This window comes from Centruroides sculpturatus, unplaced genomic scaffold (assembly GCF_000671375.1).
Source record: "Centruroides sculpturatus isolate CEXI.00-Female unplaced genomic scaffold, Cexi_2.0 scaffold209, whole genome shotgun sequence".
Classification (NCBI taxonomy): domain Eukaryota; kingdom Metazoa; phylum Arthropoda; class Arachnida; order Scorpiones; family Buthidae; genus Centruroides; species Centruroides sculpturatus.
The window spans coordinates 808,911-833,817 of NW_019384446.1; the positions used below are offsets into that span (position 1 = coordinate 808,911).

General features: G+C 29.7%; 1 protein-coding gene across 1 annotated transcript in view; it reads right to left on the reverse strand.

The window, feature by feature from the left end:
* The window catches only part of LOC111620394 (serine/threonine-protein phosphatase 6 regulatory ankyrin repeat subunit A-like), a 181,244-nt gene extending 158,820 nt beyond the window's left edge, over nt 1–22,424 (reverse strand). Inside the window, exons 1-2 of the mRNA XM_023362308.1 lie at nt 22,245–22,424; nt 9,753–9,986 (exon numbers count right to left, since the gene is read on the reverse strand). Coding sequence (XP_023218076.1) covers nt 9,753–9,986; nt 22,245–22,271 — 261 coding nt within the window. The 5' untranslated portion in view covers nt 22,272–22,424. The remainder of the gene's footprint in view (nt 1–9,752; nt 9,987–22,244) is intronic.
* Nucleotides 22,425–24,907: the final 2,483 nt, after the last annotated feature.

Here is a 24,907-nt window from a genome sequence, read left to right on the forward strand (position 1 = left end):
AAGTACAAATATTCCAGAATACTAACAAAATAAAAATTCTTAATATCTTAAACTTGTATCAGGTTTTTACTAATGCAAGTGAAACATAAAATTTGAATTTAAGAAGATTAGACTGCTAATAAAATAATTATTTACTTTCAATGCTTATTTCAGACAGCCAAAACATTAACATACAAAAATAATTTTGTTCCAACAAAATGGAACATTCTCAGCTTAAAAATCCAACAGCTTTTGAATTTAATTCAAGGTCAAACATTTTACATAAATTCAAAACAAAATATGCAGTGTATGTATATATATAAACAATGAATAATTAATAAACATTACAAGTTCATTTATTATTTTTTGGTTTGAACATAAATGATAAGATGCAATTATTGTAAATATGCACTTGTCATATTAATAAAACATATACATTTAGTTTTCCCCAATCAAATGAACCAAATATCCCTTACCATCTGTTGTGCAGATTAATTGAATCTTGTGGACTAATGACATTCAAGTATCTTCCCATAATGTAAAAAAACATTGCTCAACTATTCTAATTCTATGCATGTCAGAGCAATTTTTTACTACTACAAATTTACCCCAATGCACTTTGATATTTTTTCTACTGCCCATTGTGTCAGTGCAGTGTTATTAGATGAAATATTTATGTAAAGAATTATTGTGTTCTCAAATTTAAACTGCTATTGTTCTTTATATATATATATAATATAGACATTATCCAGCAGATTGTTTGGTCTGTATCTATTGATGGAAAATTCAAGTACTGTCTGATTTCTTTTTGCCTGCATTACAAGTAATATGTCTTCATAATAATTCCACAGTAATTTCTGTGTATGAGATGCATTGCTTCTTGATAATGTATCAAAAGTTTCATCATTAATTTAAACAACACTAAAATCTCCAAAAATTTCTACAGCTTAGAACCAAACTTTGAGCCTGTGATTTCTATTATACATCACAGTGTAAGAGTGAAATAAAACAATTTTTATACAAATTTCTTTGTTTCTTTTAAGAAAGGTCTTAAATCACAAAACTATTTTAAACTGCCTAAAAATCCCCAATTTCCAAAATCAAAATTACTTTGCCTAAACAATTTAAAATTACACAAATGGCAAGTAATCACACAATCTGTCAACCTGATCAATACTATTAATGATACCACCTAAAATACTACATTACTACTCAAAAATTTTACTTAAAAAATTTATATTGTAGAAAGAAATAAACAAATAATATCTATTAAAAACAAGAAAAATTAATAACCACATTCTTATTCTTTCTGTTTGGTGAGTACCAAGAGGTCTACATTACTTTTTTTGAACACAACTTTATTGCATATTTAATGTCATATGCAGAATTATGTAATGTTTAATTTTTATATGGAAAACCTTTTAGAATGAACTGCATGGACTTTGGAATGCAATCATGAAAAACAGTTTGATGACAAGAGTAATCAAAAAAATGTTTTAATAGACAATCCTGTTTTTATGATAATATGTGAAAGTCCTAAGCTTGGTGAAGAAGAAAAAATCCATTATTATTTTGTTTTCAATTCAGATTATTTCCAAAAAATATTTGTAATTTATATTGTAATAAGAACAATTTTAATAAAATGGCTTCAAAAAGAAAACAAGATTTTTTGAAAAAATTTTATAACCAAAAGTTTTAAAGTTTTTTTTTTATTTAAACTATAAGTAAGATAAGTAAGATGTGATTATTTGTACATTTGTTATTAAATAGAAACTGCAATAAATAATTGGAATAAAACTGGCACATTGGGATAATTGCATGAAATAAACAGAATCATTCTGGAAAGTAAGCTTAGATATAGAATATTAGCTTGTAATACTAAAAATGAAACATTGTTCATCTACTTATTTTTAAAATATAAATCCTATTCAAAGACACATTGATCACACATTTATTAAATTTTGATTGTGAATATATTGTTATACTTTGTATAACTGTAGCATGAGATATCCATACATTCATTACATATAGTATATATATACTTTTTTTTATAAACATAGATTTCTGCATGAAAAAAATATGACTTGAAATTCCAGATAAGTTNAAAAAATTTTGTAAAGACCAGAACAAATAATAATCTGAGGGTGCCAGATCTGGCAAATATGGTAAATGTGGTAGCACATCCCATCAAAACTGTAACAGCTTCTGACAACTTACCAAACTTGTGTGAACTCTGGCATTATCATGGTGAAACACTACACCTTTTCAGTTTGATGGTATCATTCAATTTAGTGTTGCTACCTTTTCAAAATCGCTGACCCAGATAGCAGGTCAGGTTTGTTCGAACAGAAGTTCCTGACGCATGCGCAATGTCATTTTACAATGCAAAGAATAACGTGCATGCAGGTTCTAAATCAGTTACAGTTAGGGACTAGAGACTTGCGTAGGAGTAACGTAAGTAACATAAATTAAGAAAGAACAGGTACAGATAACTTAGCTCTATTGGAGACGTGTACAATTGTATATGCAAAAAAAAAAGTCAACAGGTTGCGCGCAACACATCGGAATAAACATACTAACATGGCAGAATTGCAGATGAGTTTCAGTGAGTGTGAGTTCTTTCGCTGTTAAAATAGTGTAAATTTGTAAAAATATTTGCAAGAACTTTATTTCATTATAATTTCACAATTTCTATGAAATTCCCGGACAAAATTCATAGTTCACTCAGACAGTGAGTCAATTCCCAGACTGTCCAGGTAAAAACCGGATGGGTGGTAACACTAATTCAATTTGTCCAGTTGATGGCAGTACACTTCCAAATAAATTGTCAAATTGTCTGGTAGAAACTAAAAAAAAAAAATCCCTTAAAATCCCACCAAACAGAGAGCATCACTTTTTTTATGAATATCAACTTTCAAAGTGATTTGAGCAGGCTCATCTCTTCTACTCCATGATCATTCACATTTAACAATCCATTTTTTGTTGCCAGTTATGATTTGCTTCAAAAATGGATCATTTTCTTGACGTTTGAGAAGTAAATCACAGATGCCAATGCAACAGAGCAAATCTCTTTTTTTAAGAACATGGGGAACCTATATATTCAGCTTTGAAATGAAACCAAGTCCTTTCAAGTGATCATAAACAGTTGAATTCAATAAATTTAATCTCTTAGCAACTTCTAGTGTGTTATTTGAGTTTTCTTCAATCAATACTTTTATTTTCTTCAATACCTTAATATCTTAATCAGCTTCAACTGGCCTCTCAGTTGAAGCTGATGAAGATATGCATGGTGCATCTTCAATATTGAAATTGATGGAACAAAATTTTGCAAACTAGTTTTGGCATTGTCGTTCTTTCAACACATCGCCATACATCACACAATTTTTTTCTTGCTTGAACAGCATTCTTACCTTTTGGGTAATAAAAAAGCACCAAAGCCGTATTTGGGACAAGACTATGTCTCGGAGACTCACTACTAAGCTGGATCACTTTGACGCTCAAGGTGGGTTTCATTCTCATTCTCCAATCTTCTTTGGTATTGCTAGTTTTGAGTGCAATCGTTCAAACTTTGCCAGCCTTGTCCATGGCCACAATGTCATCCACAATGCATTTTCAGTGAAATTAACCTATCCAATATCGAAATTTCTCTCCGTTGTGTGTCACTCCAGGTTGAATTTTTGTTGATGCCTAATGAAAATTTCTCGTTTTTGAAAAAATAACGATGACTATTGTATTTTCTGAAATTATTTTTTTATTTTGCACAAACAATATATATGTATTAATAAATGTAAAAAAAAAATTATATTTCGGAAGTTAGTTTTAATATAAAATTATAATGATGCGCCATCTAGTTTCAAAAACGTTCTGATGATGAAATGAGATATCTCCAGTCAACCAGTCAAGGTCAGCACATGGCAACCAGAGATATATGGGGAATAACACAGGACAGGTAAGTGGGTTTTTTCAAAGATTCATTTGTTAAAATTCGATTTAGCAACGTTTGCTTTTCAAACTTCCCAACGAGCAACGCATGCACAAATCTTGCACTACTGCCTGTTTGTAGAGAGTGTTGCCATTTTGTATTTTATTCTGACTCGGTTCTTGGTCCAGAATACCTACAAGTCTGGTTTTTTTTATGCACATATGATTTGGGCACTTAATACTCTGTGCCTAAAATTGCAACTCCTGACATGTACTCCTTCATACCTCTAAGCTGGTAACCCAGCTGGCAGTATGATTTTATAAACAAAACATAGTCTTGTCAAAATTGCAAAGAATCAAACAAAATTTTTTACAAATAAGCCTTGAAATGTCATCTGTCAAAATATATAATGACAATACAATTTAGAATGAAATTGGTGGGTAAAAATACAACTAATCCCTCTGGTGGTAAAAAACAAAATTACTTTCAAAACAACCCAATACATTGCCATACTTTGTTGACCTATTCAGTCTCAGATTTATTGCCCATTGAACATTTATAAGATCAGATTCCTAACTTCAACCATACAAGTATACCTCGCCTTACGTCAGTAATTGGTTCCAGGAGAGATGATGTAAGTCGAATTTACTTGTCACTAGGCTAAACCACAAATACCATTCCCAGTTCTGTAATTTATTTATAAATGCATTTTTAATAATATATGATTAATAAGAATCTATTTTAAGCTTACAAACAAATAAATTTTAGTTTTTAATATAGTACAGGGAAAAAAAGTAATCTAAATTTATGAATACATGTACAGTATGTACATACTTGTAAAAATATACAGTATGTTTACAATTTGGCGATGTTTACAGTACATTGTGGAATCTTTATTTGTGAATGTGGTTTGCTCTAAGACATTATAAAATAAGATGATTTTGTAATGTTAAATAACAAATACAGTTATTAAAATTATTTTGCAATAGTAAAAAATAAACTAATTTATATTGAATTTACCAATAATGAGTGGCGCTGACAATGACACCAAACAGTATATATTGGAACTACCATGGAAAATGCCAATATTGAGCTCTTAAAGACCACTAAATAAGATGACAACACATACAGTAATACCTCGACTTACGCTATCCCCGACTTATGCAAACCTGGAGTTACGTGATTATCAAATCTCATCAATTTGTCTTTTATTGGAGCGCCATGCAACTCTTTATTACTCACTCCCCCCACACTATTGTTCAGCTTACATGTTCGGACGTGTCGCGCAGAATTTACACATAGCTACAATTTATTATGTGTTATTTATTTCTGTGTTTGTTATATCTACGGAGACTTGAGAGACTTTATATGGTGATTTCTTGCAACCGTGAACGAATCAAAAGACGAGATAAGATTAATGAGAACATTTATTAGCTTACATACATCCGACTTGGATTTTATACAAATTGCGAAATTATACTCCGACTTACGCGAATTTGACTTAAGCAGTTATCGCTCGGTCCCACCTATCGCGTAAGTTCGGGGTATTACCATAGTCACAGATGTTTTCATATTTCGTTCTCTACGATTTATGACGATTATATTAACATTTACTGTAAATGTATTTATTTTAATATGATTTTACGTGCTTTTAACACTTTTCTAGTGATATTACAATTTCAATATTTGCGGCAAACAGACCTAAAGTTGAATAAAATGGCTTAAACTTATTTTTTATTTTTCCATATATGTTTTTGAGAAATGACGTATAATCGAGAACGACGTAACTAGATATATACCTATATATGAGTGTGAGAGATCTGAAGTGGCAGTTGCAACATCTGTGGGAAATTCTCACAAGATACCATATAGTGCCTGTATGTCTCCATGTCTGACCATATCATTTCATGTATCCAAGCAAGAGGAGATCCTACATACAGCGATGGACTGGCCTCTGGAAAATTTCCAATTTCCCAGAGGGCCAGTTTGCTCAGTGACTATTCCTTGTTTTAACATATATTATATTTCACTCGAGAAAAATAAACTAATGAACAAAATATAAAAGCTGTTATCCATCTAATGTATTAAATTAAAAAATATAAAAGTCTTATCCTAATTCAGGCTGTAAGTTGATGTGGTACAGCCTATATAAACAAACTTCTGTCTCATGACAACACAATCAATTACTTGAAATTTTAAAATAACTGGCCCTAGATTGAATACAGGCTGCCATGAAATGGCCCATGCAAACTAATTTGAAAAATAACTGACCACAACTTGGATCATAAACTATCATGACAAGACCCAAACGGGACTAATGCTCAGTATGACTCAGATTCGATCCCATAGTGGTAGGCAGATTCTTTAACCACATTGGCCATCATCTGGCTCAATATATATGGGTATCCAATGCTGCCTGCAAGATACTAAAGGTTACTTTAAATTGTAGAACAATGAAAGTAACCTTTCATTGTTCTACAGAAAATAATCCTTTTGCTATGATATTATAATCACTTATTAATTTTATCATTACTTTTGCACTAATAAATTTTCATTCAATTTCAATGCCTTCTTTTTTGCTATGTAATTTTTTTGGTCAAAAAGTATATAAATAGCAAAATGAAATCTGTTTTATAAATCAAAAATGTACATCTCACTATCTGCAACAGATCACAAACATTGATAAGAAATTTTGGTTTACAGATACTCCTTTGAAAACTGATTATTTCTAATTTTCAAGATTATTCAAAATAATTTTTTTTTTTTTTTGACAAAATTTTCAAACAGCTTTATTAATTTTTACATTTTGTTGTCCTATTATTTTATAATACTATTTTTCCATTATTACTAAAGCATGAAGAAATATATATAAGAAAGTAAACAATTTGAAAGTATCTATACAATAAATTTTTACTATAAATAACTTTAAATAAAAGTATATTACAAATATACAATTATTATAAATTTCTATTTAAAAGGCAATACAATTATTTGTTTGTATTTATTATACAGTATATAAATTTTAAAATATATTCTTTCAAAGTTCTGTATTGATTTATAAATTGTAAATTTACATATAAGAAAATATAAAAATTATTAAATTTTAGTTCTTAATTCTAATCTGGTTAAAATAATTTGTATTTAAAAACATTTGAATCTTTGCATTCCATAATTGGAACTCAAGTGATCCAAAACCTGAGGCAGATCTTGATTAAGATTGAAAACATTTGTTCGTTTGTGTATTATTTCTTACCAGAATTAAAGGTTTAACAGTGGTGTTGACATGTACTGTACTAGTTTGAATGAAAATTACTATAAATACACACACACACACAAAGCAAATTTACCTCACATCTGCCCTGGAAATTTGATATTACAGTCAACTCACTTTAATATGAATCACTAGGGGAACAGTAGTTAGTTCAATTAATCAATAATTCATATTAACAATTTTCATGGTCATATAATTTAGGGTGTTAATGCTTATTAAGCAATCGAAATCTCTAAATTATAATATTTTCAATTAATTTACTAAATAAAGTTAAATAAAATTAAATTCATTTACAAAAACAAATTTATGTTCTAAATGTTTTTCAAATCAAACAAGATGGAAGAGGAGGCAGTATTTGCCATTGAAGTGTGGAGCAGTATATTAGAATGGTTAAACAAAACAAAGCTAAAAGAAATCAGTTATTTTTTTTCTGTTAAAGATTAATCACTATATGCACTTTCCAATATGCAAACTAGCAGATGAATAGAAAAAGAAAAAATTAAAAAGGGTGTGTGTCCTTAAAACTTTAACTCCTATTTTCTGAGTATGTAGAATGGTTTGCTAAAACCAGATGTTTGAATTGCTCTACAATCAGAGGTAAAACCCATCTTTGCTTACTAGGAAAAGAAAATCTATTCTACCCAAAATGAAACATCTATTACAGTACCACTTTAATTGTTCAAAATATAAACAACTTTACTAAACCTGATACATTGCAATAACACACCAACAACTGCCATAAATCATGTGCTATAATTTGACTGATGGCTGACTGATTGTCTTGTGTGGGAGTTTACAAGATGAGGGCACTGAATGCTTTCCCAGTCAGCACCATAGTAACTGATAATGTTTATATCGTAATGATAAATATACTGGAAGAGGAGACAGACCGAAGTTCTGAGTAGTGTAACTGGCAATTCATTTGCACAGTAAGTGGCAGTTGCAGGTTTGAATCCTGCTCCAGGATGATTCTTTTCTTCCAGTTTAGTCTAAAATTATTTAATTAATTAAAAATTATAATTATTAAATTTAATACGAGATGGCACCTAACGCCTCCCTCTAGAGCCAAATTTATTTGTAATATATTATTATTGCAAAACCATAGCCCAATCATTTATAGCAGTTGTTGGTCTGTTTTATTGTTCACTTTAAAAAGTGTAAAAAGCAACCATTATTGGAAATAAAGTTATTTCTTGAGAGTTGTGAAGGTAATTTACATAAATAACAACATTCAAAGCCCGAATAGTATATCTACTAAACTGCTGAACGATCGCCTAAATATTGGGCTATTATATGTCTAATTAAATGATTAGAATAAAGTAATTTGTCATTAGAGGTAAGCGTTAGGCGCCATCTCTTAAGTAAATTAATAATTAAAATTAAATAAATAAATTATTAAATTAATTTTAGAATTTTCTGGAATAAAAGAACTGGCCCGGGACGGGGCTTGAACCCGCAACCTCCGCTTGCCGTGCGGTGCGCTTGCCAGTTACGCCACCCAGAGCAAGTCTTCGCTTCCAGAAATATATTAGATTAGATATAACCTTACTTGGTTAAATACATTAAATACATCACTGACTGGGGATGACTTCATCGCCCACGACCCCAATGGCACTCAGCCAGCTAACGTAACACCCGGCGAGNTTAAGAGATGGCGCCTAACGCCTACATCTAATGACAAATTACTTTATTCTAATCATTTAATTTGCCATATAATAGCCCGATATTTAGGCGATCGTTCGGCAGTTTAGTAGGTAATTTACAGTTCTATTTAATGAATTCTGGTAAAATTTTTGTTCATTTTATTGTGACAAATTTTATTTAACATTGTGACAATGGCATTTTGCCAGGGCAATGGTAAAATTCACTTTATCAGTGTTTGTTTTATGGTGAGTCAACTGTATACTATTACTTGTAAATTATTATTTTTAAAGTTCTTGGGAATTTTGATTTTATCTCAGATTTCTGCTTTTGGAAGTTTTTCAAAAATATGAGACCTTCCCTGAACAGAACTACTGTATTTTTTAGAATTATGAACCACTTAGTCTCCACTCCAGATTCAAATTTTTGCATTCTGTAAAAACCTCTACCCAATCACACTTAAGAAAATTTTTATTAGTTTCTGAGTAACCAATAAGATCTTAGTACAGACTGTTAAAGTTCCTATCTCATCATTGTGTCCAAAGTGTTAATGTTTGTTTGTAATATGCTATTGTGTTTTTGTTTTTGTAGATTGAATGTCGCAATCTTTCTATTCAGATAGAATAGTTAACATTAACTAACATTATAATAGCCACATATAAAACCCACATGACATTTAATAGTCTTACAAAACTTTAAAAATTTGCATTGTGTTTTACAATAAATCAAACTTATATTGAACATGTCAGTAGCATTTATATGATATTAAAGAAGAAAATAACTTTTACTTGTACCATATAATGTATGATAAATACATATAAAACAAACAGATATCACATAAATAATAAAAAGTTATGTTTAATAAATAAGCAAATACCTACAAATATCAATGCAATAAAATCTCAGTAAAAATAACATCTTTAAGACAAAATTACTTACTTCACTTTGAGAACAACAAGCTCTATGAAGAGGAGTCACCCAATGATTATCTTTTGTATTAACTCTAGCACTACTTAATAATAAGAGATCACTTATTTCTGCATGGCCACAGAATGCAGCAGCATGTAATATACTACGCCGTTCAGAGTCTTGATAATTAACTTCTTCACGATTAAATAACAATTCCTGAACTTCATTTATATCACCTTTAAATACTGCTTGGACTAGAGGTGGCTAAAAAAGTTAAAATTATTATTAATAATTTAAAATAAATAAAATTAGATACAATTTTCATTATTTTAAAAAATTTTGCTAATTGATAATTACTGAAACAAAAATTCAAAATCTATTATAGATTTCTTTAATAACTTATTTCATATAGTTCAGATATATCAATTTTCAATAAATTCATTTCAAGAACTACAGAAAATCATTAAAAGCTTTGAAAATAAAAAACCTCTACATTAAAATTTCATAATTAGAATAAATACTTGTTTAACACTATTAATAAAATTATATTTATCATAATTATTGTTTTAATTTTATATATTCATAATGCATCTTTTTCTCTTTGTCAATGCACTCTGAAGATATTGAGTTTAAAAAAAAAAAACCATTTATTATTTTAAACTAAGGCATTTAAATAATATATATATAAATTAGTGTGGCTGTTATTAACATAGAGAAAATTAGATTTTAGAATTTCCTTGGACACACCCTTCAAAACTGTTCCAAGTCACATAAATGGTGCCAAGAGACAAAATGTTTGGAATGTGGAATACCTTTTTCCAGACACCCTAAATCACACAACCCACATTATATTATTTCCAGAAACAGTATTACAAAACATTGAAGTTATGATGAAAGAAATTTAATTCCCTGGAAACCGAAATACAGGTATCTCTCATATAACATGGTTTAATTCTAACACAGTTCAAAAATTGGGGAAATCTTCCATAAACATGGTTTTGTTCTAACACAATTCAAAAATTTGGGAAATTTTCCTTACAAAATTTCACAGTTTTTAAGTGCAAACTCCATTATTCGGTATTTATTTTATTCAAGTAAGCATGCATGTTGTCTCAAATTTGACAATGGAAACCACACTCGTACCCAGCAGAATTAAATAAATAAAAAACTTAAACCAACACCTTAATATTAGCTGAGAGATTTTTAATGTAGCAAACATTTTCGATCTATTCGATAAATCATCTTCAGGTTAAAAAGAATATTTCTTAAACAGAACAACAAGCAATTTACAGAAGAAAGCTTAAAGAAAAATGCATTAACACAAGGGACACAGAGGGTCTTCCTTCAGCTTGGAAGTATGCCGTTAAAAACTTACAAGAGGCACATGAACTCTAGTATGTTTTAAAGGGAATTATGTCTAGATAGGATAGACAGTATTAATATTTGGTACGAGTAATATGTTATTTATTTTACATTTTTGTATCATTTACAATGTATTAGTTATTCTTATTAATGGAAATGTTATTGGTTATTAATATTTTTGAATTTTTGAACTTGTTGTTCCGTTTAAGAAATATTCTTTTTAACCTGAAGATGATCTATCGAATAGATCGAAAACATTTGTTACATTAAAAATCTCTCAGCAAATATTAAGGTGTTGGTTTAAGTTTTTTATTTGACAATGGATTTTAAAATATTGAAATTTTCAATCTGTTTTGTGCCATACTTTTTACAGTAAAAAATATCATCATCTTCTATGCTTTTTTGTTGATATTGATCTGCCAAATGGCACAAAACAAATTGAAAATTTCAATATTTTAAAATCCATTGTCAAATTTGAGACAACATGCATGCTTACTTGAATAAAAATAGAGGTTGATGTAAGAAATGCTTAGTGTCTGTCTATGCATCTAGTTGTGACAGTAAAAACAAAACATATTTCTCTTAGCAACAAAAAAGAATAGGATATTTTTGTTAACTTTTGAAACCTAACCCTATGTTTTGCATTAGTCCTTTGTTTCGTATAGCATAGATTTGCATAACACAGCACTTTTCCTAACTTAACTACCAATACCATTGTGTCCAGGGAATAGATCTACTAGTGTTGCCAACTTGGATCTTACTGAACATGGAACAATCTAGAGGGTCCCAATGGTAGTATTGTTTATGCAACTGTTCAGCATTCCTAAACTTCAAGATGTAACTGGAAAGAGTCAAGCAGAGGCAGTACATGGTATACTTGAAAAATGGGGTATTCGAGAGAAAGTTAAGGCTTTTTTGCAACACTACTACTTCTAATACTGGTTACCTGAAAGGAACTTGTGTTTCATTTGAGCATTTCCTGAAGAAAGACTCACTCTATTTGCTTGCTGATGGTACTAAGAGTCATGTTACATGTAAAGTTTGCACCAGTAATGTCTGGTCTAGATGTACAACTCTTCCAAATGACTCAGAGATCAATGACAAACCATGTGTCAACTCAAGTCTGATATGTCAAAATTTCAGACTTGAGTTGCAGATGACGTGAAATAATTTGTTCATGACTTTCGTGACCGAGTATTGCAGTTCTGTTTAAGTTCTTTGTAACAAAGGCAACATAAAGATCACTACAAGGAAATCTGGAGACCACTGTAATTTTTCATGGAGGAATCCACCACATAAAACTCCTTTCCATTGCCCAGATGCTTTCCATCATGTCAAGTGGATGTCAAAAGCAATATACAGCTTTAAAATATTCTTGTTTCAGAAACAATTTCATTTGAAAGATGCAGAACAAGCACTTAGAGACTTCTGCTTGTTTATTGTAAACAAGTACAGTAGAACCTAAATTATCCGGACCTCCATTATCCGGATTTTTGATTATCCGGATTGTTCAAAATAAACAAAAATTTTACAAATTTGCTGATTTGCACTTGGTGAATTACGACACTGTTTATGTACGTGATGGAATGCATAACTTTTTTGTTTCAACGTCTCACCCAGCACAGTGGTCATAAACTCTTAAATATATTTTACGTAGTAATAAAAATATAACTTGACATACGTATTTATAAATAATTTATATTCAAATTACATCATTTCTATGACCAAGGGCGGCGTAAGGCATGGACGACGTGGGCCACCGCTTATGCCTCGCGGTCCGAAGGGCCTCACGCCTCGAAGGTTTATGCATTACTTAAAAGCCGTGAACGCGACAAAAAAATTTTACTCGTCATAAAACGATAAATAGTTTGTCAAATTTTTATTCATAAAATGCAGTTTCAACTGCTTTTTATTTTATAAAATCCGTCTTCTTGCGCCACCAGAGGGCCTTTTAAACAATAGGTAGTCTGTTAGCGTTGGTCAGTAGTAGTCCAAATTCAATACGAACGTTTGTTTCTTGAAAATTTGATCACAATTTAAATACAGTATTCACTTTTAATATTACCGATATGTCATCGAAAAAAAAACATGTTGTGTTATCATTAAAAGACAAATTAAAGTATTTGTTTCGATTATCCGGATTTTCCCTTATCCGGACTACCTTCATCCCCCATTAGTCCGGATAATCGAGGTTCTACTGTACATTAAAGCTTGGTTCAGATGTCAAATGGTGTGGGAGGACTATGCAATGACTTTTTGTTCTTTAAAGCATTGACAAAATATCCAGACATTCAAGTTTCCCAGATGGCTTTATACAAGTTTTGTGACCATTTATGGTATTTGGCTCCTGAAATAGTAGCTGTTTCTTTATTTGATGCATGTATGCCTAGACAAACTGCATGCAAACTGCATTCTTTGTTAGATGCATGTATGCAAGGAAACAAACTGAAAATGGCTGAAACTATGAGATCTGCTGATTATAAAATGAACAGCAGTAACAAGAGATTTATCATCAACGAGAAGAATGTAAAGAACATATGGTTCCAAGATTTAAGTCAATTTGTTACCTCCAAAACCATGAACTTCCTTTTTGAAATTTGAAATTTTAGCTCAAATTTTGAACTTGGATCCTAACAAGTGAGAAACAAACATACACTACAAATAAAGCTTTCCATATCTTTGACTTTACTAGTAACGACTGATGTGGCAGAATATGGTGTAAAATTAATACAGGAATACAACAATATCTTGACCAAAAATGAAGGACAAAAGCAGTTTCTGTTACAGATAATAAATAATTACCATAATAATTATTAGTATTATTGTTTTAAATTTCAAGACAAAATTATGCCATCATGCCTGCACGTACTGGAAAGACTGATTTGGGATATGTACTGTATAGTACAACAATGTAAGTGTTCTGCTCTAAAATTGACAAAGTGTATAATTGTGAGATAGCAGAAATTCTTATATTTGAAATAGTCTTTAATAATAACATTTCGCGAATTATGCAACAATTGTTGTTCTTAGCTACCTGAGAAAGTCTCCCGTTACATTTTCTCGAAAGCAACATGACGCTTTCTCGTGAACTATTAACCTCTGCACAGCCGAAATCGTCCGTGAATATCATCAGAGACGGCCGAAAAGAGTTAGTCGCTGCCTTAGTCCTCAGAGAGGAAAGAAGTCGTCCTCCCTTCAATTATCATCCATTAATTAATCCGAATTAATCGCCATAGGATAAACTTTTCTCTGTGTGTGTGTTAGTGCATCGCCTGGATAACGAAAAATACCCATCAGAACTGGATACATCCTGAAAACCCCATAACTGAAGCTCTTATTCTCCGATTCAACAAGACCCGACCGGGACCTATTACCAAAGGTATTTATCATCCCGCGAATCGTATGTGAACTCTCTCTCTCCGAGACAATCCTTTTTCCAATAGATTTTTAAATAAACCCTTGTTAATTGTTAAGTGTATTTGAGTCATTTCCAATGTTGTCTCTCGAATCGACATTACGAATCCGTCTGACCACGTACGGGACCGCTCGCTCGACAGCGTGACGTAATCGCCGTCTCGGTTTCCGTGTTTCTCGAAACACGGTGGTGTCAATCCTGACAGGGTACCAAAGAGGTGCCGACCCGAAAGGTCACATAATTATACATATAAAATAAAGGATATATTACTTTCAAAACTTCAAAGTCTTTGGGGCACCACTTACACTCATCCCTCTGGGCTGAATTTTGACACAGATTAGTTTCATTATAAATGGAACCATTCTAGGGAGTGCATCTCATGGATTTAAAAATCAGAAAATAAGGGCCACCCTATATAGTGATGCCTTGTATTTTGAACTTAATTCATTCCAGGAAATCGTTTAAACCCCAAATTATTTGAAGTCCGAAGCAATTTTTCCCATAAGAAATAATGGAAAGTGAATTCATTCATTCCCTGACTCTGAACAATACCAATTTCAATAAACTTAAAACTGCAAACACACATTATTTAATGTAATATTAAGATAATTGCATGCTCTAATAATAAATTAAAACCTGAAAACAATAAATCAAATATGTAAATAATGTATAATAAAATGAAAATTGCATTTACTGGTTACACACTGTTGACTTCAGCATCTTAAACATGTACTACTTTTATGTTTTGCAATAAGTTCCTTTTTAATTTCAATTGTCAATACTATAACTACTCAAATTTAACACATCATTATTAATAAGAAATTGTATTCTTTGTTTAAAAGCTTATTTTAAACTTTTTATTTCACATTTTGTTTGAATAAAATAGAGTTGAAATGTCTTCAGATAAAAAGCATATCTGGGATGCTTACAGTGACCATACGTCCTTTATTTAAGAGGACAGTCCTTTATTTCACTGCTCTGTCCATGTACTACTTTTATGTTTTGCAATAAGTTCCTTTTTAATTTCAATTGTCAATACTATAACTACTCAAATTTAACACATCATTATTAATAAGAAATTGTATTCTTTGTTTAAAAACTTATTTTAAACTTTTTATTTCACATTTTGTTTGAATAAAATAGAGTTGAAATGTCTTCAGATAAAAAGCATATCTGGGATGCTACTCTTTATGAATTTTGAAAAGGATATAATGCTATACAAACAGTAAAAAAAGGCTTGTAATGTGTAAAGAGTAGATGTTCCTAAGCTTTGAATATGAAAATGTGGTTTAAAAAGTTCTATTCAAGAAATTTTGAATTAACAGATAAACAATGTACAGGGCATTCAAACAATGTCAACAAAGAAAAACTGCAGGAAGAAATTGTTAAAAATTGATGAAAAACACACAATATAGGCTATATAACCAAACATACCAAAAGCAAAGCGAAAAAGCATGGAAAACCTACAAGCACAATGTGAGAGCAAGAGATGACTTGTGTTTATGGTTTGAGCACATTTTTTCAGTGCATGCACAGTTTGAACTCTGAAACATTATTTGAAATTTGAGACAAATTTTTGTCAAATTTAGCATTCAAACTCTGAAGTGTTCACAGTTAGAGTTGTTTGAAGTACAAGGTATCACTGTATTTAAAATTTTGTTATGCATAACTGTAAAATAAGAAAAAAAACTATCACATCAAAATTCTTACTTAATAAAAACTGAAGATTATAGATAAGTTAAAATGATTTTTCCTGCCTGATAACCTGATAAATGTTTTAAAAAACTTTTTATATACAGTTTGTATCCAACAAAACAAGGCATCACAACTATAAAAAAAAAAATTTTTTTTTGACCTCCACTGAGTTCTTCTTCAGGTGCTAAGTGTTGTCTCCTCTTGACCATTAGAATGATGTCGTCAGAGTTGTAAATATTGCGCAGATGACATTATTCTAACGGTCAAGGGGAGACAACGCTTAGTTAGCACCTGAAGAAGACCTCGGTGGAGGTCAAAAACATTAGTGGATATTGTAACGAACACAACACTGATAAAGGTTTTTTGTGGACAGTTATTACTCAACACAGTGTTACAGTTAGAAGACATTTTGTGTTAAAAAAAAAACAGCCAAATATATGGATCCTTGCTCTGAAATTTCCCATAAACCATATATACACACATACATAATCAACACAAAAATCTTGATGTAAAAAAAGTGAATGATCTATTATGTAAAATACAATAATACCTCAACTTACACAAACCCGGAGTTACACGATTTTCAAATCTCGTCGATTCATCTTTTGTTTGAGCGGCATGCAGCTCTTGATTACTCACTCCCCCACACTTGTTCAGCTTACACATTCTGATGTGTCGCACGGAATCAACGCATAGCTACAATTTATTTTGTGTTATTTATTTCTGTGTTTGTTATATCTACAGAGACTTGAGAGACTCTATATGGTGATTTCTTGTAACCGTGAACGAATCAAAAGACGAGATAAGATTAACGAGAACATTTATTAGCTTACATACATCCGACTTGGATTTTACACAAATTGCGAAATTATACCCCGACTTACGCGGTTATCGCTTGGTCCCACCTATCGCGTAAGTTCGGGGTATCACTGTATATGAAAAATAAATTAGTGAATGAGTCTATTATTTCATTCAAAAAATAACTCTCTGAAGAACATAGTAATTTGCCCTTCTATTATGCTAACAAATTTTTTGTATTTAACTATTATATAAATATCATTCATCAATCATTCAATTAAAGACTAATAAATTTTATTCTCATATTTCAAAACACTTTTTAGTTTAAATTATCTCCATCTCTGTATACAATGTAAATAGCAAACATTTATATTTTTATTTCTTGCAAACAATGTAAAAGTCTGTTAGATTACCTACAAAAAAAAAAAGATATCTCCAAATTGTGTGTGTGTGCGTGTGTGCATGTTAGATGTAAAAATTTTTATTAATTTATCAATTAGAGATTAGGTATTAATTATTGAATATATGAATACTTACTGAATACATTACACTTACAGAAATACTTATTATCACTATTTATGATTATGTATTATTTTATGATATATCAAACAAAAGCAGATATTTAATATCAACAAAAAAACATTCGATAAAAAATGTGTTCTGTTTATATTAAATTGTCATTTCTCAGTAACTTGTATACTGTAGGATTGTGGCAATAAACAATCCATAAATTATTGATGTTCGCAATATCGTTCATCATTTTTCTTAAGAAGGGATGATAGTTGATTACTGTCATGCGACAAAAAGAATGACAACCAGATTGCTACCTCCGGCATTTATTCCATACCAACCAAAGACCATCGTCTTGATTCAGATAGTGTTTATATAGGCACTACTGTGAGAAGATTGGAACAAAGAATCAAAGAACATAAATACTCTATTAGAAAGAACAACGATAGCACCGTTTTAGCATCTTACACCAACCAGCAAGGAATTGAGGTTATATGGGACCAAGCTTCCATCATTAGACCCACGTCTAACAAGCACTCCATCAGACATCTTGAAAAGCTTGAGATTTATAAAGCCCAAGGGAAACCTTCTTGTATCAATCATAGGGACACCCAGACTCTATCTACAGCATGGAAATCATTTTATGAAGATAAACTGTAATTTTTACGAGGCATTAATTTTTAATGCGATTCTGTCAAGGTTTTTATTTTTATTTTTTATATTCTTATATCCCTATCTTTCTGTATTCATTCCCTTAAGTGCACATCATCACAAATGCATGCGCAGTTATTATTTTTCGTAATTTTAATTTAAGTTCTATTTCTTTAATGTTCTTTTTACTTTATTATTTAACTGATGAAGATCGTTAAAGACGATCGAAAACGTTTTTACGATATTAAATTATTTACTGGAACATTTAAAAAAGTGATAATTTTGCTTAATTGTTAATTTTTATTTTGAAATAGAGAAAATTAAAGCTTTCTAACTTCACAAAAAATTCCATAGCTTTTTCTTATTTAGAAAGAGAAACATTATCTCTATAAACTTATAAATGAATTAGGAAATATCAAATAAAATCCATTATGAAAAAACATTAAATTTAACCATCTAAACTAATTTTACAAAGTTAAAAAATTATAATTAAAAAAGATAATCTTGAGCATTTCCATATACATCCTTAGAAATATATTGTAGAATACACAATAATACAACATAAAAACAAAAAGCAACATTGTTCAGTTGGCTCTAAAAGATCTTACTGTGAATAATTTTTTAAATTCAAATATTTAATTTATTGGATAAATTAAACTTCTAAATCTAATCTTATAAAATATAACTGTTTTTGAAAATTTCACTTTTAAAACAAAGCTTTAAATACAACTTTAAGTTTAAAATAATATAAAATTCTGTTTAACTAATAGGCCTATCATCTCTGTACTTGTAAGAGATTATAAATACACATTCTAGATTCTATTTATTTTTGGTTTTGCTAATTACCTAATTGTCCTCTACTCTTCCATTATTAAATTTTCTACATTTCTTATTAAAAAATTAATTTTTTTGTAGCATTTTATTTTAACTCTGAAAATGAATAGAGAAATGTCCAAAAATATTTAAATTGATAAATTTTTGTCCCCCTGTTAAAATGATGCTGTTTAACTGTTCTTTAATTATTTCCTAAATAATTTTTGCTTACAAAATTCACATTTCAAAAAAAAAAAAAAAAAATTTGGTAAATACATAAATAAGATTTAATAAAATGAAATATGCTACATTTATAGTTTGAAACAAACAATAAATGCAACATCAAATATAATTTTTAATATCATTATATTAGAAAATTTTAATGTATCATTTAAATATTCCATTTAGTATTTTGCACTAATTTCTACATATTAAAGAACAAGTTAACTTACTTAAATTTAAGTTGAAAAGAAAGATTATTTCTTAAACATAATCAAGTAAATTGTTTAAATTTATTACAGTCATTTACTTGCCAAAAAGAAAGCTTGACCTTTATTCCACATAAAAATTACACAAAGCTATGCGTAAACTAGAAACTTGAATAATAAAGTAAAGGACACATCAGATATATGAAAATGCTGAAGGAACTATTAAATCAATATATTTAAACTTCATAAATGACACATCAATCTTTGTCAATATTCTCAAAACTTCAAATACTGTACAGGTGAATTTAAATATGAAAAAAAAATTAAATAAATTTGAGTATAGTTTGAGAAATAGTGAGAAATTTGGGAGATGTGTATTTATTGTATGTAAAAATATTTAGATAATTTTTAATTATTAATAAATCTATTCATTTATTAAAATTGTGCATGTCATACCAGAATAAAAAGAAATAACCATGATTTTTCAATTTTATACAGGAAACATGTTCATTTTTTGTTCACTTAATTTGATTTATTTTAATCATCAGAAATAACTTATCCTTTTATATAAAAATAGCTATGATATATTTAAAGTGAGAATGAATGAATCAATATAGAATATCTTATTTTGCAAGCTTCAATATACAACATGTTACTTTACAAAAGCAGAACACATTAAAATTAACAATATGTTATCTATTTCAATTTATAAAAGTAAAATGAGATAGATAACATACTATAATAAAGCCAAAATTAAATAATACAATAAATGTTAAAGCAAATGATTCTTCTAAATCATCAGATATCAGATAAAAGCAAGAGAAATGGCATTAAAATAAATTAAAAATACTAATAATGTATTAATTTTAACATATAATAACCTTTGAAATTAAATGATAAAATTGTGTTTTTGATGTATTTTCTACCTATATATATATAGCAGTGTCTGTAATCATAGTGCTCATTAATTATGTACAATTTATGAGAGAGTGTGAGATTGAAAAGATTAAATCATTATATTATATACAATAAGGGGACAGAGTTTGAGGCATTGTCTACATGGACTTTCTTTAATGATATCAGTAGCGTATAAATTTGTTCTTACAATAGGGTGACCATATTTTTTTTGGCAAATCTGGTAACACACGTCAATCATCACTTTTTAGGTTACATAGTAGCAGCCTTTGTGTATAACTATTGTCAAATGAGTACTGTACAGTACCTATGCATGGCTGAGACCTAAGCATTTTAATTTTGATTGAGGTCATTCACTTCAATCAAATAGCTCTCCTCAAATAAGGTTTATAATTTTTTACTTCTAATTGTTTTTTACTTTATAACTATAACTTTAAGCACATTTTTAGCTATATTTTTTGTCCTTGTTTTAAAATTTGGCTCTGTTTTGGCATCTCCTCAAAAAAATTGGTTACTTCATAAAAAAGTTATCTGGCAACATGAAGACATTGGACACATCCTCTGGTGGAAAAACTGTGATCATAAGGAAATGAAAAATGGACAATCCTTTCTGGAACAAAATGAGGACTGTCCTTGGAAATAAGAGACAGGCGGTCGGTCACCCTATCTTATAAGCCTATTTACCCTTATAAGCCTATTTACTAGTCATGAATAAACTATCATCTAGAAAATATTTGCAGAACTTTTTAAGTAATTTCTTCAATATCGAAGATCCACAAACCATTGTACATGTAATTAAAGGGAAAGTTTGTTTGTTTGTTTAGTTATGGCAACGCAACACTTGGGCGATCTGCCTAGGAAAATGCCTTCCGGGAGGTCTTTTTAAAGGAAACTGGCCCCTACTTAGGCGTTACAGACATCAGAAAACCTGGAAAACTCCACGTGACCAGCCCGTCCAAGTGAGGAGCAAGCCCACGACCAAACTCCCAGTGTTCAGGGAACAAAGGTCAATTGACCACTGGTGGGCCTAAAGGGAAAGAGACTTGCAGAAGTTCATTAATGTACACAATAGGGAAGTCAAATAGCAGTCAAAAGTGGCTCAAAACTTGTTCAGGTAATTAATTAATGGCCAGTTTCTTAATGACTTCTGATGAAAATCATTAAAAAATGAAAACATCTACATTTGTTTTTCATTAAAATAATGTTTTTCCAAAAAAAAAAAAAAAAAAAANTACTATAAAATTTTTTAAAATATTTGAATTATTCAAATAAGAAATTTTAACAAAAAATTTCAATGCATTACTATTACTTAAATTTATAATTTAAATAAAAATTGAAATTCTAATTACAATAAAATCACTTATATAACAATTTTACTTGTGATTTAGATAATTTATTTCTAAAAAAAAAAAAACATTACAAAATAATAATAATTTCTAGTTAATTCTAAAATTAATATTGATCCTAAGAACATTGTGTTTGGAGTATAACGAGAATATAATTTTTAATCATTTCCTTTTTTAAAAATATTCAATTTTAATTTGTTTACGTACGTTTTACATTAATAATAAAATAAAAAAACAGTTCTTTTAAACTGTTTTATTATTCAAATGAAATTGAAATATTTAACTGTGTAGGCCAATGATGATGCGTTTTACAAAATTAGATATTACTATACAAACAAGTGTAACAGGTATGCATTCAATAGAAATTTGAAGGTAAACTAGGATATTAAAAATGAATCAAAAATTAATTTTAATTTTCTATACTTTCGACTGAGAAAGTAAAACAGAAAAATGAACGACTATAAATGATAAGTTTTAAACACATTCGCGAAAAGGAAGTAATCACAATAAAAGTTCAAGGATGAACATTAATATTTAAAATAATCCTATTAATATTTAAAAAAAAAAAAGAAAGAAAAATTGATATTACCTCATTCATAAGTTGGTGTATAACCATTTCTATCTGAGGTAGTTTATTTATAATCCATAATAACAAAGTAAAGAATTATTTTCTTTCCTACATTCCCTCGCCCATACACTTACATAGCACGTTTGCACGTGCACCATTGATGATAATCTCGATCTCGAACTTCCGTTCGAAATAAAAGCTGCAAAACTCGAACGACAGATGGCGTTAGTTATTATAAATTGTTATATACGGTATAATTAAATACAATAACGAACGTTTAATTTCATTCACAATATTTACATATTAATAATAGGATTTGTTGATAGAAACTTTTGAAAAATAAACTTTAAATCGTGTAATTAAAATCAATAATCAAGCCGTAATATTTATTTTAAAGTGATTAAATATTATTATATAATAATAAGCATATCTACCAAGTAGTTCAAACTAAGATTATCAATCGTCCATTTTTTAATGGAAAGTCCTTTGTTTCGTCTCTATGACCCTTGAAATCTTTTAAATTAAATTAATATATATTCTGAATTTCTCATATTCCANAAAAAATAACTTTTCTATTATTAATTATAACAAATACATAAAATTTATGTGACGCTATCTTTATGAAATTTTGTTATAAAAATTTTTATACAAGTATTTTTAATTGTTATAAAATGGAAAAAGGCTTAATTTTGAGAGTAGCGACGAGTTTCGTAAAAAAAATTGTAAATGCTAATAATGAATAACATCTTCACTAAGTCTGATCCCTCTCGAGATATGACACATGACACCCCTATATCTCCCTAACCTCTTGACCTTTAACCACTAAAACTTAATAGCATTAATGCCCCTTATGCACAAATTACCATGTCAAACTTCGTTTCTTCATAATTACCTCATTCTGAGATAGTAAACGAAATGGAGTCCAACACACATACATATCCACGGAACTTTTTCCCGTTGGTTTGACATTTTTGAATTCAGGAGGTCTCAAAACGTTGAGATTTGCAAAAAACTCGAAACGTAAAACTTCGCACGATTCCAATACTTTCTGTTGTGTATATAAAACAGCCAGAAAAGTAAAGGGGCTTTCTTATTCTTTTCTCTTCCTAAAAGTTTTTCTGTCTTGAGGGCAAGATTTTTTAAAATCAAGTGAACTCGACAATGTATAAATATAAAATACAATACATTAAACATGAAAGTCAAACAAACTGTAACACGAAATTTTTATATGATGTATTTAAACATCTACAGTATTTGGGATCGAGTGAAAACTTCCAACATTTAATACGTATAGTAAGTTGAAAGTTGTCAAACCAGACTTACCACTTTTCAGACAGAGACTGCTTTATTAAGTTAATTATAAATAGTTTATTGTATATTGAAGCCTTGGGCATTTGGTATCCTTTTTATTTTTCTGGCTTTTATATCGAGCAATTATTTATTGTGCATCGTAATAATGCCGGGCTGCAATTTTTAATTATATTCTTAATTTATTCAATTTAAAATATAGTCTATATTTTCCGTCTCAAATTAGTAGTGTCTTGCCCCTGTACATCATACTTTTTCTGATAACAACAGAGTCATACCAGTCATCTATGTAACTCCATTCAGGAAAAAATTTTTTAATTGAATTCACGCGACTTCCGGTCTACGCCAGAAATTCGTATATAGTCAATCGGGTCTCATTCACTAAGTTTTCCACATCTAATCTGAATTTTCATATATTGTTGAGACTAAGTAAGGAACGACAGACAACCAGACAGACAAGAGTGGGAATTTATAGGTTTACAATTTTTTTCAAATTGCAGCCCAACAAGGGAAAGTGTTGGAATCGTGTTAAATTTGATCCTCTGAATTTTTCTGAAATTTCCACGATTTGAGACCCTCTGAACAAAAAAAAAATGTAAAAAAAGAAAAAAATTTCGTGGTGATACAGTATATGTGTATGGTGTGTATATACTGTATTTCGTTCATTATCTTAGGATGGAGTAATGATTAAGAAACGAAATTTCGCATGGTACCTTGTGTATGATGAACATTGATGCTATTAAATTTTGGTGAGTGAAGGTCATGGGGGTGGAAAGATGGAGGGGGTCGTGTGTCATATCTCGAGAGAAGTCAGACTTAATGAACATTTTACTCGTTATTAATATTTACAATGTTTTATAAAACTCATCTCTATCCTCAAGGTTAAGTGTTTTGCCATTTTATAATAATTAATAATATAAAACTTTTTTTAACAAAATATCATAACAGATAACGCCACACATAATTTATGTATTAATAATATTTGACATTTCTGCTGACATGAAATCGAAGAAAAGAAACTTTTAACAAAATACGTAGATTATCACACGTAAAAAACAACAAATTCTCTTTCCCTCCATTCTCCAATTTTTCCATTATCTTTCTTATTCAAATTTATAAAACCTAACTGGCTTCAAGGTTTCAAAATGGTTACGTAGTCTCTTTATTTTTATTTCTTACTAGATCGCCCGTAACCCATTGGATTACCTACTACTTAAAATTTATAAAGAAAGAAGCTCCTCTAATGGGTAATAGCAGCGTTTTATAGATGTGTAACGCCTCTGCATATCTCGTTCTATAGATTTCACCCCGAAGTAATCCGCGGATCATCTCGAACATGAACCTTGGTCTCGCGGGACATAATGAATGCTAATGCT